Source organism: Moschus berezovskii, chromosome 2 (genome assembly GCF_049115385.1).
Source record: "Moschus berezovskii isolate FMDL1 chromosome 2, NW_MosBer_1.0, whole genome shotgun sequence".
NCBI lineage: Eukaryota > Metazoa > Chordata > Mammalia > Artiodactyla > Moschidae > Moschus > Moschus berezovskii.
Window position 1 is genome coordinate 16,549,567 of NC_142461.1, and position 14,600 is coordinate 16,564,166.

Sequence of the window (14,600 nt, forward strand, 5' to 3'; positions counted from 1 at the left end):
CTTTTCTCTTCAAATGAAAAGAGTAGTGCCACTCTACCAGTATAACTATAGACAGGCAATCAGGGTGGCTACCTGGAGGTGGTGAGCCAACTCATCAAAACACAAAGGATGCACTGCTGATGATCATCTTGGAGTTCAGGAGATCTGCTACCTCAAACTCAGGCCTCACACATAGGTTATTTCCTAAACAAAGTGACCTTCACTTTCCAGCGCAGAATGCCAGGGTGGGAAAGAGAAAGCAGATGGTTTTGTATCAGCCTCTGCTGTGGGATCCACCAGGAGACACCTGGTTCTCCCGGTCCCTCTTGACTCCAGTAGCTTTCAGGCCTGGGGAGCAGCTTCCTTTCCCTGAAAAAGGTCACCCGGGTGCCTCCAACCCTCCGGGTCGTCTTGGCCGCTGGGGTCCGCCAGCGCACCCTCGCCTGGTCTCTGCTTTCCAGCTGAGTCCTGTCTGGAGGCAGCCACGGAGTCATAGATCCCACACCTCACTCAGTTCTTAGGACCCTCTGTCTCCGCCGCCCATCCCGAATGACTTCTCAGCCTGCGGAGACGCCCTTTCCAGGAGAAGGAGTCGTGGGCGGCAGGGATGCTTGGGCGTGTACCGACAACCACGACGGGGACCACTCAGCGGCAGAAAACGCGAACGCGACCACCTGTTACGGCTCACAGAAGCCAGACCCGGCTCGGGGTGCGGTGAAGCTCGCTCCCCAGACTGTGCAGGTGCTCAGGACTCTGGAGCGACAGCCCCACGCTGCGGCTCCTCGCGTGGGTGCAGACTGGGTCAGGCGTGCCCCCGCCGGTGCAGACAGGAGCCATCTGGCGAGTCAGACCCGGGGACGTTCTGTGCAGCCGACCCGGGCTGAAGACGCACTTAGAGTCACCGCGTCCGGCACACGGGGCTTCGGTACACACGCAGGAACACTCGCATCTCAAACACACCCGCAGTGTTCTGTTTTTCGCTCTCACCCCCAGGCGAAAAGCTTGCATTCTCTGGTGTAGGGCTTGCGCTCCCCCCTGCGGCCCCGGGCAAATTCCTCTCTTCTTGCGCCTCCCTCCCCGACCGCCCTCTCCACCATTCGGCTCCTCAGTCTCAAGAGATCGGTGCCTCTCTCCCGTCAGGTGCCCCGGGGAAGAGACTGGCAACACGGCAGCTCTGAGTGGATTTCGGACTGTGCCAACTTTCTGGCTGTGTGCTTTTGGTCAAGTGATTTCATTCCTCCGAGCCCATCTTTGCACCTGCAAAGAGGGAAACTGATCCTTTCCAGGACGAGCGTGTGGGCTGAGGGTCAAGCTTGTGCGCAGGGCACCGGGTGCACGGACGCTTGGCACGCTAGGGTGCGCTCCCTGCAATCCGTGGTCCCTTGTGCGCGCCGCTTTGCAGCTTGGAGCGCAGTCCGGAGAGAGCCCGCCGAGCCGCCGGATCTCTCCAGGGTGGGGTGAGGGTGGGGGCCGAGGGGGAGCCCCCGCGGCCCCCTCCTGGCCCTCGGCGCGCGTGCCATTGGCCCGGACGGCCCTGTGGGCGGGAGGATGACATCAGCGGCAGGTTGGATTATAAAGGCGCGAGCTGAGCCGCGGACTCAGAGCGCACCCAGCCGGCGCCGCGCAGCACTGGGACCCGCGCCCGCACCGCAGCTCGGCCAGCCTGCTCCGCGCTCGCCTGCCGGTCGGCCCGCCGGCCCCGCGCACCCTCGCTGCCTCCCGTCTGCGCCCAGGCACGCCACGGGCACCATGCACCTCTCCCAGCTGCTGGCCTGCGCCCTGCTGCTCGCGCTACTCTCGCTCCGGCCCTCCGAAGCCAAGCCCGGGGCGCCGCCGAAGGTGGGTACTGTCGCGGGGACGTCGGAACCTGCAAGGGGCAATGGGAGGGCTGGGGTGTCTAGGAGGGTGTGGCGCACCGGGGTAGGGGGCGGTGAGGGCAGTGGGGGCGGAAAAACGGCTCTCTCCCCTGAGATGCGCGCGGGGGACAGCTGGGGGGCCCTAGAAGCCCGGACTCGGGAGAGCGTCCACAAATGCGCAGCCTCGACCCCAGAGTGGTCAGCCCCGCAAGGGGCAAAGGAGAGGAGGGCAAAGGGCTCCCCGAGGGAGCGGACCACGGCGGCCCCGAGGCAGGTGGACGCAGGGCCAAGCTGCCCGGCACCTGTGACGGGCGTTCTCAGGACTCCGCGCCGGACCATCGGCGGCCCCGCAGAGTCCCCCGCGCTGCTGCGGCGTGTCCCTTCACCTGCCCGTCCTTTCCCTTGAAAGGTCCCGCGAACTCCGCCCGGCGAGGAAGGAACCGAGCCCCAGGCTGCGGGCGGCGGTCAGAAGAAGGGCGACAAGACTCCCGGGGGCGGCGGCGCCAATCTCAAGGACGACCGGTCGCGACTGCTCCGGGACCTGCGCGTAGACACCAAGTCCCGGGCGGCGTGGACCCGCCTCCTGCACGAGCACCCCAACGCGCGCAAATACAAAGGAGGCAACAAGAAGGGTTTGTCCAAGGGCTGCTTCGGCCTCAAGCTGGACAGGATCGGCTCCATGAGCGGCCTGGGATGTTAGTGCGGCGACCCCTGGCGGCGGTGAGTACCACCAACCCTGGCCTAGGGGTGCTCTTGCACACCCAGCACCCCGGGGAAGCCCCCAGAACCAAGCCTGCACCCCCTCCCGCGGGCCGGTTCCTCTCTGATCACGTGGCCCTGGGACCTTTCCTCCTCGCGACCAGCCCATCCGGACATAGGATTGAGTGTGTGTGCTTGACTTTTGCCCCAGGGACATTTATCATCCCATTTTACAGATGGAGAAAGTGAGGGTAAAGTAGGGGAACTTTGGCAAGGTCAGAAATGACTCAGCATGGATGAACCCATCTGACTTCCTCTGGAGAATCAGAGACAGCTTGGTGGGGGTCCCACCCACCCCAGGACCACAAAGCAACCAGCAACATTGGCCCCAGCTCTCCAACTTGGGGGCGGGGAGGGGCGAGGTTGAGGGGTGATCCTGGGTTTGTGGGAGCAAAGGAGGAAGGGCATACATACAAGTCAAGGGTAAGTTCATCTGCCAGCCACTGCATCATGGTGCTGGGTAGTAAGCAGCCCAGGGGTCAGAACAGCTCCCTGGGTCTGTTGTTCCTGTGATGGGACAGACTTGGGGTGACACCTGCCCCCTCCCAATAGACATAATAGCCACTTGTTAGCATCACCAGGAAGCATTTCAACCCCAGAGCATTCTGATTCTTGTCTGGTCTCTAAACTGTGGCTGTGGGCAAGCTGGCCTGTCCAGGGTCCTGACGCTGCTGCAATCCGTGTGACTTCAGGATCCAACCTCAGTGTTCATGGCACTATTTCAGGGCAAGGAATCAGAAACTAAAATAAATCTTTTTTTGCCCCAACTTCAAACTCAAACATATCCCAAACTGAGCTCCTCCCCACCCCCTCCCCACCACCCCCACCACACCTAGGCTCCACACCTGGGTTTCTGAGCATGGCCTTCTGCCCCTCCACCAGGCTGGAAACCCCCGTGCTACCTTCTGCCCCTGCCGAGCGCTGCATCCTGGCAAGGACTGGGCCAAGGTCCTTCCCTCCTGTCCCCATCTTCTCCATCCCCGCTGCCCATCAGTGTCCGTGGACAAACAACATCCAGCCTCTGGAACTGACATTCAGCTGCTTTAGAATCTGACCCCTCCCGGTGTCCAGCCTTGCCTGCAGCCAGCTGCTGTCGTTCCCTGTCCCACAGCCTTTCTGTCCCACTCCAGACCAAGCTGTTCTCTCATCCCAGAAGCCATATCAGTGTCCATGCTGTCTTCCCCCCCAGAGGACAAGAGCGCCCCTCTCTGAAGCTCTCCAGCACAACGCCTGAGGCTTCAATACAGAAAACCTCACCTGAGCTATAGTTGTCTGTGAACCTCCCCAAATGAACTCATGAGCATGTTAAGGGCCAGATGCTAGCCAAAGATGATCTGGGGTCTGTAAGATGCCCAAAGGGGCTCTGAAAAATGTCCATCAATAACCCACAAAACCTGCCTCACCCAACTTAGGGGCACTCCTCACCCACCTGCCCTAGCATTTAGCTGGTGTCTTTCCTCTCTGCAGCCAGACATGGCCGGGCTGTGTGCTCCTCCTGCAAGGGCTTCGTTTGTCTGAGATCTTAACTTGCTGTGATTCCAGCACGTGGGCCCCAGTCTTTAGAAGCTACTGTTGTGATGGGTTTGTTCTATTCTCTCCTATCTCAGCAACAAAGAGATGGAGCCACAGGCCTTAGACTTGCAACTTGTGATTTAAGCATCAAGTTCCAACTTGAGAATCCAAACAAATGGTATTATGAGTTAGCAGAGGATGGGATAAGGTCCTGGCATCAGGTCAAGCGCCTGCCGTGCACATCCCCGTAGGCTCCTTGCTCTCAGATGTGGTTGTCTGTGGGTACAAGGTGGGAGTGGGGAGAAGGACCCTGAAGGAGGAATCACGACTGCTAAGACTTCTTGACCCCTTTAACCGAGGAAGTTTGTCAACTTCCTGGAAGTTCTCTTAGCTGAATGCTAACCTCCAACATCCACAACCGTCTCAGCCCCACCCTCACCCCTATTGCCGGGAGAAGGCAGAGCATCCTTCCTGTTGCCAGCAGCCTTCTAGTGGAGATGCCCGGGCTATCTCACTGTCTGGGCTAAAAAAGAAAGACCGCTTAGGGTTCCCCGTTGATGAAAGCTCTTCTGAAGCAGTGGCCATGTCTTCACTCAGGAGCTGACTTTGGCTCTAACCAGCCACCATAATGACTATCGCTGATGGTTATAGCCTTGATGATAAAATGCTAATGACAGAGACGAGGTGTGGAGGGTGCCTGAATGAACACCTCACAGACATCTGTCATCTGTTTAAACACATGGGATGGGGAGAGTTCACCAAGGCCTTGAGGCCCAGGGTCCCTCTGCTCATGCTGTCCACCACCCTGCCTCCGAGGTGGCCTTCCTCCAGTCCTGGGGCACCCTCACACCCGTTCACCCTCATACCCACTAGCAGAGACTGGGTGCAGCCCTCATCAAATGCCTCTGCTAACCCAGCACGACCACTCATCTCCCCAGGGCAGGTGCAAGATGCCATTTCCTCTGCTTCTGAAAGGGACCTTTTCTGAGGAGAAGCCAGCTGGGGAAGGAAGTGCTATTTACTGGGCCACTGTGACCCAGACATTCTGCCAGTGCTCTGTGTGGCAGCCCTGGAAGGTGGCTATTATCCCATTTTATGGGTGAGAAAACCGAGCCTAAAAACTCTCCAGAGCCGTGCCGGAAGTACATATCCGAGTCGGGATTTGGGCCCAGAATTCCCCACTCTTCAAACGCTTCCCTTCCCTTTCCCTCCGTTGTCCCCCAGACTTATAAAGCCAAGGCAAGCACCTGACCAAGGGTTTGTAGTGTAGCTAAAATTAGGGGGGGGGGAGCGGCGTTTTCCCTTCCCCTTCCCTCATTGTGTCCCACTGAGCTCCCAGGTCAAGGCCTGTGCTTAGACAGAGGGGGCGGAGGGCTGGCTGACTTTCTGGTTCCACCTGTGCTTGGACAGGAGGTGCCAAGGACACAGCAGGTGACGGCTGAGGGCCTGGGGAGAACCTGAGTGGAAGGGCCTTATCCCTCTGCAGCAAGGCCTCTGCCAGAGCCTGTAAGGCAGAGATCGAGGGACTACGCCTCCTGCTACAGCTGGAGTGGGAGGAAGGTTCTAGATGTGCCCTGCAGGCTGGGCTTTCTCAGCTGAGTTCCCCTGGCCCTCTGTGTTTCAGGATTGGGGGCTTGCTGCATTTTGCTGAGGTCACCCTTGGTCATCAGCCTCCTCGCATCTGGAAGCACCTCCAGCGCAATGTGGCTTTTACATTTCCTTTTTTTTTTTTCCTGGTACCGGGAATACACAACACCAGCTGTTTTATGATTATTTAGGGAGGGGGGTATGACTTATCATTTGTTTTTTTTTAAATGAAAAATAAAAAGTTATATATTATATATATATTATATACATGAAACACACACACCTACACCAACGTGATGACAAGGGACAGTTTTTAAGAGACTGACAAAACCAGCTGTAAAACATTGCTGTTTGTAAATTCATGTCATGCATAAATGTATTTATGTTGTAAAGCTATTTATATTGTTTATAAAGAGATATTTATAAAAATTTTATTTATGTAACTAAATGAAAGAAGTCAATCATTGTAATGTTTTTGTCTTAACTAGTTGAAAAATGTAAAAAAAAAAAACTCATTCCATGAACATCTTGAAAGCTGTCTTTATTTACTCATGGCACTTCTTTTTTAAGTAATTAGTCTGAGGAGGAGGGAAGAGGTGGAGACAAGAATTTTGCCTCTGAATGGATCTAGCAGCCATGTTCCCAATTCTGGATTGATTTATATCCAAATCCTCCAGGAATCTTGTTAAAAATACAGATTCCTTCCCCTACCCACCCCCTGATTCACTGAATCCGTGTCTCCCAGGATAGGATTGGCCATGTGGCTTTTGTCCCGACTGATTCTGATTATCTCGGCCATGTCAGGAAGCTCTGCTCAGGACACTGGACAGCTGAAAAGGCAGATGTGGTGAATTAAACTAAAATTAAATTTAGCTAACAGAGGGCCCTCTAATTCTACTCCATCTTCTCTCTGTTAGTAGAGGAAACAAATAACTGAAAATTTCCTTTCTGCTTTGGGGAGATTTAGAAGGTTCCTGTGTAACTTACAGAGTGGGTCCTGTTACCTTGTGAATCTCAGCTCAGGGAATTATGGGGTGGGTGATTTTCTCCAGGCTCAGCAGGGTGAGGCCAAGGATCTCAGAAAGAAAGAACATATTCTCTGGTTGGTTTCCTATTTGCATCGTGTGATGTGATTTTTGAGGGGGATGTGGGTTTTCTTTTCACCTGAAGCTGTTCACAATTTTGGCTCATACGCCCCATGGAGCCTTGCATGAGAAATTATGAATATTTAGAATCCCTTCTCCTGAAGCTATCAGGAAATTTAAATCATTTCAAGCTAATCTTACTCTATCCTTGGTACATGCCTCTCCTGGGCAGCTCCCCCATCTGCCTTCTGTTCCTAGTTTGGTGAAAACAAGGACAAATAGAGCCTCTGGGGCTGGTTCCACCCGCCAGGCATGACTCCTCTCAGGGGGATCCAGAGTGGTTGTGGCCCCAAGATCATGGGGTCAGCGGGCCTGTCCAAGTGTCTCCAGAGAAAAATTGACTGGGGATGGGGGTAGCGAAGAGGCCAGTGGAGCCAGGCTCCTCTGTCCATGGAATTCTCCAGGCAAGAAGATTAGAGTGGGTTGCCAGTCCCTTCACCAGGAGATCTTCCCAACCCAGGGATCGAACCCAGGTATCCCTCCTTGCAGGCAGATTCTTTACTGTCTGAGCCACCCAAGAAGCCCCATGCTGCTGCTGCTGAGGGTAGGGAAGTGGCCTGTGGCACCTGGCTTTTCCGCTGACATCTGAGCCCCTGACCTCTCTTCCCTGAGCAGCAGGTCCTCAGGTGGGCGAACGGCCAACACGGTGACCTCACCTAGGTAAGGAAACAGCTTTGAAGTCACGTTCCAGCTGGGGAGGTGAGGGACCTTCTTCCCACCCCTTGACTTCCGCCACTGTCCGGGGGCCCTTCTTTAAGCCGAGTTCACTACGGGCTGGCTCTCTTCCTCAGTCTCACCCAGCTTCCGTGGCTCAGAACTCGGGTGCCAGGTCAATGAGGGCGAGCGGCTGCCGTACCCAGGGCTCACCAGTGCCTCGGTTTGCTGTGCGGTCTGCAGACCCTTTGCAGAGGATGCTGAGGGGTGCTGTGAGAGTAGAAGGAACAAGAAGGCAGCAGGTCCACTGTGGGCTTCACTGGTAGGGAGGTAGGCAGGCATATCTCCCAAAGCCCAGACACAAGGAACGGAGAATTCTGGGATTCAAGGAGCTGCCACCGGAAGTAAAAGATTTTCTCCGTGGACAGTATCCGGGATCCTGGGGCCCAAGCACCACAGACTCTCCTCCTAAGTAGCTCTCATCGCTGCTGCTGCTAAGTCGCTTCAGTCGTGTCTGACTCTGTGCGACCCCATAGACGGCAGCCCACCAGACTCTCCCCTCCCTGGGATTCTCCAGGCAAGAACACTAGAGTGGGTTGCCATTTCCTTCTCCAGTATTTGAAAGTGAAAGTGAAGTCACTCAGTCGCGTCCAACTCTTAGTGACCCCATGGACTGCAGCCCACCAGGCTCCTCCGTCATGGGATTTTCCAGGCAAGAGTACTGGAGTGGGGTGCCATTGCCTTCTCCATCTCATCCCTGAATCAGCTGCAAACAACATGCATGATGGGCTTCTCCTGGTGGCTCAGACAGTAAAGAATCTGCCTGCAATGCAGAAGACCTGGGTTCTATTCCTGGGTCAGGAAGATCCCCTGGAAGAAGGAATGGCAACCCACTCCAGTATTCTTGCCTGGAGAATTCCATGGACAGAGGAGCCAGGCCGACTACAGTCCATGGGGTTGCAAAGAGTCAGACACCACTGAGCGACTAACACACACACATGACATGCTTGACTGTCTGTTGCCAATCCAGCCTTCCGCCCGTGGAGGCCAGCCCCTCACCTGTGGTCTGAGGATGCTGCCAGAAGGCAAGTCCTCCTGTGACATCTAAACCTGAAGTCCTCTGACTGCTTCCTTGTCAGCCCAGCCATGGGTTTCTGCTGGAAAGCTGGGAAGGATCAACAGATAGTCCAGCAGCCCCAGGGAAAGTTTTGAACCCTCCAGAGACTGCCCATGGTGTCCAAGGCTTCCGGTCCTCCAGGCCAACTTTCAGCTGCCCCTTTCCATGGAGGGTCTCACCATCAGAGCCCCTGGGGCACCTGCAGCTTCTCTCCCACCAGGATGGCCACCTGCTGGTCCTAGGACCGGCTCCAGGGATGGGTCCCATGGAGTCCCAGTCTTCCAGGATGGGGCTGGTTGAGCAGAAGCTAAAAGAATTTCAGGCCCTGGAAGGCCTCAGGCCTCAGGATGTCCTGGAGGAAGACGTTCCCTTCCCTGAAGCTCTCAGTTGTTGGGGAGTCAGGGCGAGGAATGGGGAGTCTGCCTGGTTGAGACTCCCTGGTGCTGTGGCTGGTAACACGTAGGAACTTTGCTTGGCAGGGCAGGGCCCAGGAACCCCCCATGGGCGCCCAAACACACCTGGAGGACAGGCTCCATCTCTCAAACCTGTGTTTTCCGGAGAGTACCACCCTACCCCTACCATAGAGGTGATGGAAGTTGGGGAGGCAGAGCCTCCAGGTCCTCAGCCAGGCAAGTTCCAGGAGCCTCCCTGCCTCTGCCTGAAACACGAGAGGTCCTCCCCTGACGCCAAACAGGTGGTCCAAAATTGGGCTGCACACAAGCAGGCCAGTCTGGGATGACGGGGGGTGGGCATGATATCAGGACCCAGTCAGAGCCCTGTTCTTCCATAGGAAGAGCTCTTAGCCCAGGTGGGTGGCAAGGGGCAGACTAAGGAAGCCCACTCCCAGTCAGGGATGATATAAGAAGGGAGAGAGCAAAAGTCAGGGTCCCCTCTGAAAAGGGATTCGACTCAAATGGTTCACATGAGGAAGTTTAACCAAAGCGACAGAGGTGTGGGCAGGTGTGATGGAGGAGCCTGTGGGAAGTCAGGTTCTCCCTGGGGGCAAAGGGAGGGACTGTCCTGGAGTCGGAGCTATGCCAGTGCAGGGTGGAATGAGGCAGAAATACCCCAGCTTCTCTCCCAGCCCCATACCAGTCTCTCAGTTGGCTAAACCCACCAGAAGCCAGCCAGCAGGAGAGCCCAGGGCCTGCAGCCTTCAGGGTGGGTAGGGTGGGAGGCAGACAGAATCACAAAGCACCGGAGGGATGTCGCTTGAGTCAAGGGTCCTACACCGCCTTCCTGCCAGAATGAGGCCGGCAGGAGGTGTGGGGGGTGATGTCACTTTCCCAGAGGCAGCTGGAGATCAGCTGTCTTGATTGTAGGAGACAGAGGATTGACTGGGTCCAAAGTGTGGGCACAGGGACGTTCCTAGTGGTCCAGTGGCTTAGATTCCGCACTCCCAATGCAGGGGGCCCAGGTTCAATCCCTGGTCAGGGAACTAGATCCCACTTGTCACAACTAAAGAACCTGCATGCCGCAACAAAGATCAAGGATCCCTCAGGCCACAGCTAAGACCTGGTACAGCCAAGCAAACAAATAAAAATATTTTTAAAAACAACAAAACAAACTGTGGGTGCTGTGTGACCGGCAGCTTCTGTTCTAGGAGTGGTCCCACGTTCATATCTTTACTGAGTTTGTCTAGAGGCTCACTGGGTCTCCCGCCACACCATCTACACCTTTCACATCCCTCCTGCCCCACTGAAGACAGATAATGGTGTTAGAAAAATTCACTGTGATTTTTTTCTATTTATCTTTCTTTTTTCTTTTTTTTATTATTATTATTTATAATTGATTTACAAAGTGTTACAACATGCAAGTGAAAGTGCTATTTGCTCAGTCATGTCTGACTCTTTGCATGGACTGTAGCCCACCAGGCTCCTCTGCCCATGGAATTCTCCAGGCAAGAATACTGGAGTGGGTAGCCATTTCCTACTCCAGGGGATCTTCCCAATTCAGGAATCAAACCTGGGTCTCCTACATTGCAGGCAGATTCTTTACTGTCTGAGTCATCACAGAAGCCCTGTACAACATAGTGTTTTAGTATTTTTATATATTACAAAATGATCACCATAATAAGTCTAGTTACCATCCGTCACCATACAAAAGGATTACAATATCATTGACCATATTCCCCATGCTGTACCTCATATCCCTGTGAATTATTTATTCCACAACTGGAAGTTCATACCTCTTTATTGCCCTCTCCTGTTTCACCCAGCAGCCCCCCCAACCAGGCTGTTCTCCATATCTATGAGTCTGTTTCTGTTTTGTTATATTTGTTTTATTTTTTTAGATTCCACATATAAGTGAAATGATACGGTGTTTGGTCCTTGTATTTGAACAGTCATATAGGTGTTACTTATTTAGTACGTTAAAATTCAATTTTAGTGTATGCATTAGATAGGAAATGTGAGGTTTTGCCGTGGTAACAAACAACGACAAAATTGCAGTGGGTTAAATGTTTATTTCCTGCTTGCACAGTCTGCCGTGGGGCTGGGCAACCCTCCAGGGCAGCTCCTTACCATTCAATGGCTCAGTGTGGCACCTCCAAACCAAGGAATTTTTCCTCATATGTTGGGACATGGAAGAGAGCCTGCTGGGAGTTCAAGGAACCGAAGGCTTCTACCCAGGATGCGAGACTTACAGTCACATTTAACTGGCCAAAACAAGTCACGTGGGCCATAACTTACTTTTCGGAGCTGAGGAAGCACAGTTCTCCCTTGTGCCCAGAATTGGCGGAGATCTGCACTTCAGGGAACAGGAGCGAGTGTGCACCCACATGCAGGCACCACTTAAATCCTTCCTTCACTGTGAGTCGTCCACTTCCTAGCAGATTCTACTTTATCTGATGTGAATGGTAACAGCCCTATTTAATTTTTATTTGTGCTTGATATCTTTGCCCAAGTTTTGATTCTTTCCCTTTCTGGTACTTTTTTAAATTTAGGTGTGTTTATAATGTATTAGATTAAAAATATGTAATTTGAGACATTCTGCCTTTTAATAAGGAAACTAGATTGTTCACAGTTATTGTCATTATTGCTTATGCTTGGCCCAACTTTTTCATCTGAATTTTGACTGTGTTTTTAAGGTTCTTTAAAGTTTTTGATCCTTTTAATTTAATTTTTTTTTCTTCTGTAGACTCTAGTGCTTGCTTTTATCTTCTTCAGTGATTTGGAAATTAGATATCCTGTTTTTAATTCTGTTAGGAGTTCCATTTAGTTTTTCATGAAAATTATTAAACCCACATTTATATTATTACCAAAATCAAATCACAAACACTCTGAGCTCCTTCACACAAGGGACAAGAATTCAGCGCATTTGCTCTTTCCCCTGCCTCCTCTGCCATCTCTGGGTCTCCATTAACATAATCTGAGGACAAGCTCCTTCACCCGATGATACAGCTACCAAACACCCTCTCTCCAAAACACCTTCAGCTTTCTTTTTGTTCCCCCAGGTCCATCAGAGATTCTGATGCTTCCACCCAAACCCACTTCTCCAGACAGGACCTCATTGCACACATCTTAGTCTGGGCTAGCTTCTCGGTCCACTGCCTGTTCTCCATGGCAGCCCAGGCCCAGCCCATGAGTGTGAGGTTTGAACTTCAGGTTCAGTATATGGGGGGTGTGAGCATGTGTGTGTGTCAGAGGTTTGATTCTCAGGTTGTGTGTATAGGGTGTGAGTGTGTGTGTGTGTATCTTTGAGTGTGTGTGTGTGTGTTTGTGAGAGAGAGAGAGAGAGGTTTGAATTTCAGGTTCAGTGTATGGGGGGTGTGAGCATGTGTGTGTGTGTCAGAGGTTTGATTCTCAGGTTCAGTGTATAGGGTGTGAGAGTATGTGTGTGTGTGTGTGTGTGTGTGTGTTGGAGGTTTGATTCTCAGGTTCAGTGTATAGGGTGTGAGTGTGTGTGTGTGTGTCTTTGAGTGTGTTTGTGTGTGAGAGAGAGAGACAGAGGTTTGAATTTCAGGATCAGTGTATGGGATATGAGTGTGTGTGTGAGAGAGAGAGAGAGAAAGGTTTGAATTTCAGGTTCAGTGTATGGGGGGTGAGTGTGTGTGTGTGAGTCTGTGAGTGTGTGTTGGAGGTTTGAATTTCAGGTTCAGTGTACGGGGTGTGAGTGTGTACGTGTGTGTGCATCTCAGGGCAGTACAAGTGCTGTGCATTACCCTGGGCAGCACAGGTGTGCTTCCCCACTAGAGTGAGCCAAACCTTTCATTTCTCCAGTGGCTGTTCAGACACGAGCTCTGCACTGCGCTCCTGAGAGAAATTCACAGCTGCAGCGCATCCTCCTCTGGCTGAGGAGTAGCGGGTCCGGAGCTGGAGAATGGACAGACCTGTCATCTCGGGGCTGGCCGGCTCCGAGGCATCTCTTCTATCGCTCTGTCTCATCTGCTGGGGCCTTAAGGCTTCAGCTAGGAGCAGGACAGAAACAGGATTCCAGGTGTCCTATTTGTTAGATCTAAGAAAGTCAGAGGCTGCCCCAGTGGCTCAGTGGTGAAGAATCCACCTGCCAATGCAGGAGACATGAGTTCAATCCCTGGGTCGGGAAGATCCCCTGGAGTAGAAAATGGCAACCCACTCCAGTATTCTTGCCTGGTAAAATCCCACGAACAGAGGGGCCTGGTGGGCTACAGTCCATGGGGTCACAAAGAGGCAGACATGACCTAGAGACCAAACAAGAGGGTCAGAAAAGGTGCTCCACTTGGATGAACACCAGGGAGCGCGACAGCACTGGGAGGATCAGGGCTCTCCTGGGACAAAGTCAGACAAGCCTGAGGGTGTTGGGGAGAAAGTCAGGGCATCAGGGTACCACATGAAGCACCCGTGGATGGGGACAGCTGGACCCCAGGCTTGAGTGCATAGGCTGGGGTAGGGGACCCCGGGTGGGCTTTGCGACCCGAGAAGCACTGCGGGGCTCCCTCTCCTGGCTTAGGGCTCGGGTCACTTGGGGGGTCTGTGGACACCAGGTCTGGTGTGAATTGTGAGTGTGAGCAAAGAGAAGAGAGGCAGGCAAGCTGCAGTGCTGCCAGGGCTCAGGCAGCTCGGAGAAGGACTGGGAGCCTTTGGACGGCCGACTGCAGAAAGGCTGCCGAATCCACTTGGATCTACCTCCTTTTCATCACTGAATGCACCCCATCAGTAAAAGGTTAAGTATAATTATTTATTTGAACATAAAATGCAAGCATGTGCGTGTTCAGTCACATCTGACTCTTTGCGACCCTATGGACTGTAGCCCTCCAGGCTCCTTTGTGCATGAGATTGTCCCAGCAAGAATACTGGAGTGGGTTGCCATTTCCTCCCCCAGGGGATCTTTCTGACCCAAGGCTCGAACCTGCATCTCCTGCATTGCAGGCAGATCCTTTACCACTGACGGCACAAATAAATACAAGCACTTCTCTGTTATTAAAAGTATGATAGTATTGCATACACACATACTTCCTTCCCAGGCCGTAGGATGCACTCACACTCCTTTCGGAGAGCAATGGCCCAAAGAACTTTCAGCAACTTTGCATCCATGGCCTGTTGGGGGGAAGGTGTCCCTCTCCTGTGTAATCCATGACCCATGAGCGGAGAGGAAGCAGGGCCCAAACTCAAGAAACCTTTGAGATAATTTCTGAGACTAAAAATAGGGTAACATCTGGTAGGATGTTTGCCAGTGATGACAGCTATTACCTCTAGATGAAGGATTTCAGGTGGCTCCTTTTATTTCTTGTACTTTTTGGTTGTACTTGTTTGCAATGAAGATGTGTGTGTGTGTGTGTGTGTGTGTACATACACATATACACTTTATACATATATACATGCATATAGGGGCTTCCCCGGTGGCTCAGTGGTAAAGAATCCGCCTGCAATGCAGGAGATGTGGGTTCAATTCCTGGGTCAGGAAAACTCCCTAGGGGAGGAAATAACAACCCACTCCAGTATTCTTCCCGGGACAATCCCATGGACAGAGGAATCCCATGTAGACTGGCGGGCTACAGTCCCTAGGGTCAAA

The 14,600-nt window shown here is 53.1% G+C and overlaps 1 protein-coding gene across 2 annotated transcripts; it reads left to right on the forward strand.

Moving 5' to 3' along the window:
- Positions 1–1,512: 1,512 nt before the first annotated feature.
- Positions 1,513–6,233, forward strand: NPPC (natriuretic peptide C). Of its 2 annotated transcripts, none has more exons than XM_055398468.2 (3): positions 1,513–1,818; positions 2,245–2,555; positions 3,477–6,233. In XM_055398468.2, the coding sequence occupies exons 1-2, from the start codon at positions 1,528–1,530 to the stop codon at positions 2,533–2,535; spliced, it is 582 nt and encodes a 193-aa protein (XP_055254443.1). In that variant the 5' UTR covers positions 1,513–1,527; the 3' UTR covers positions 2,536–2,555; positions 3,477–6,233. The 2 variants fall into 2 exon arrangements, with proteins under 2 accessions (XP_055254443.1, XP_055254442.1); XM_055398467.2 differs by having other exon boundaries at positions 5,731–6,229.
- Positions 6,234–14,600: the final 8,367 nt, after the last annotated feature.

Bases quoted from the DNA above. Each gene is read 5' to 3' on its own strand.
- NPPC (XM_055398468.2), top strand. From the start codon at position 1,528: ATGACATCAGCGGCAGGTTGGATTATAAAGGCGCGAGCTGAGCCGCGG. The intron at 1,819-2,244 runs GTGGGTACTGTC...TTCCCTTGAAAG, and splicing joins AGCCCGGGGCGCCGCCGAAG to GTCCCGCGAACTCCGCCCGG.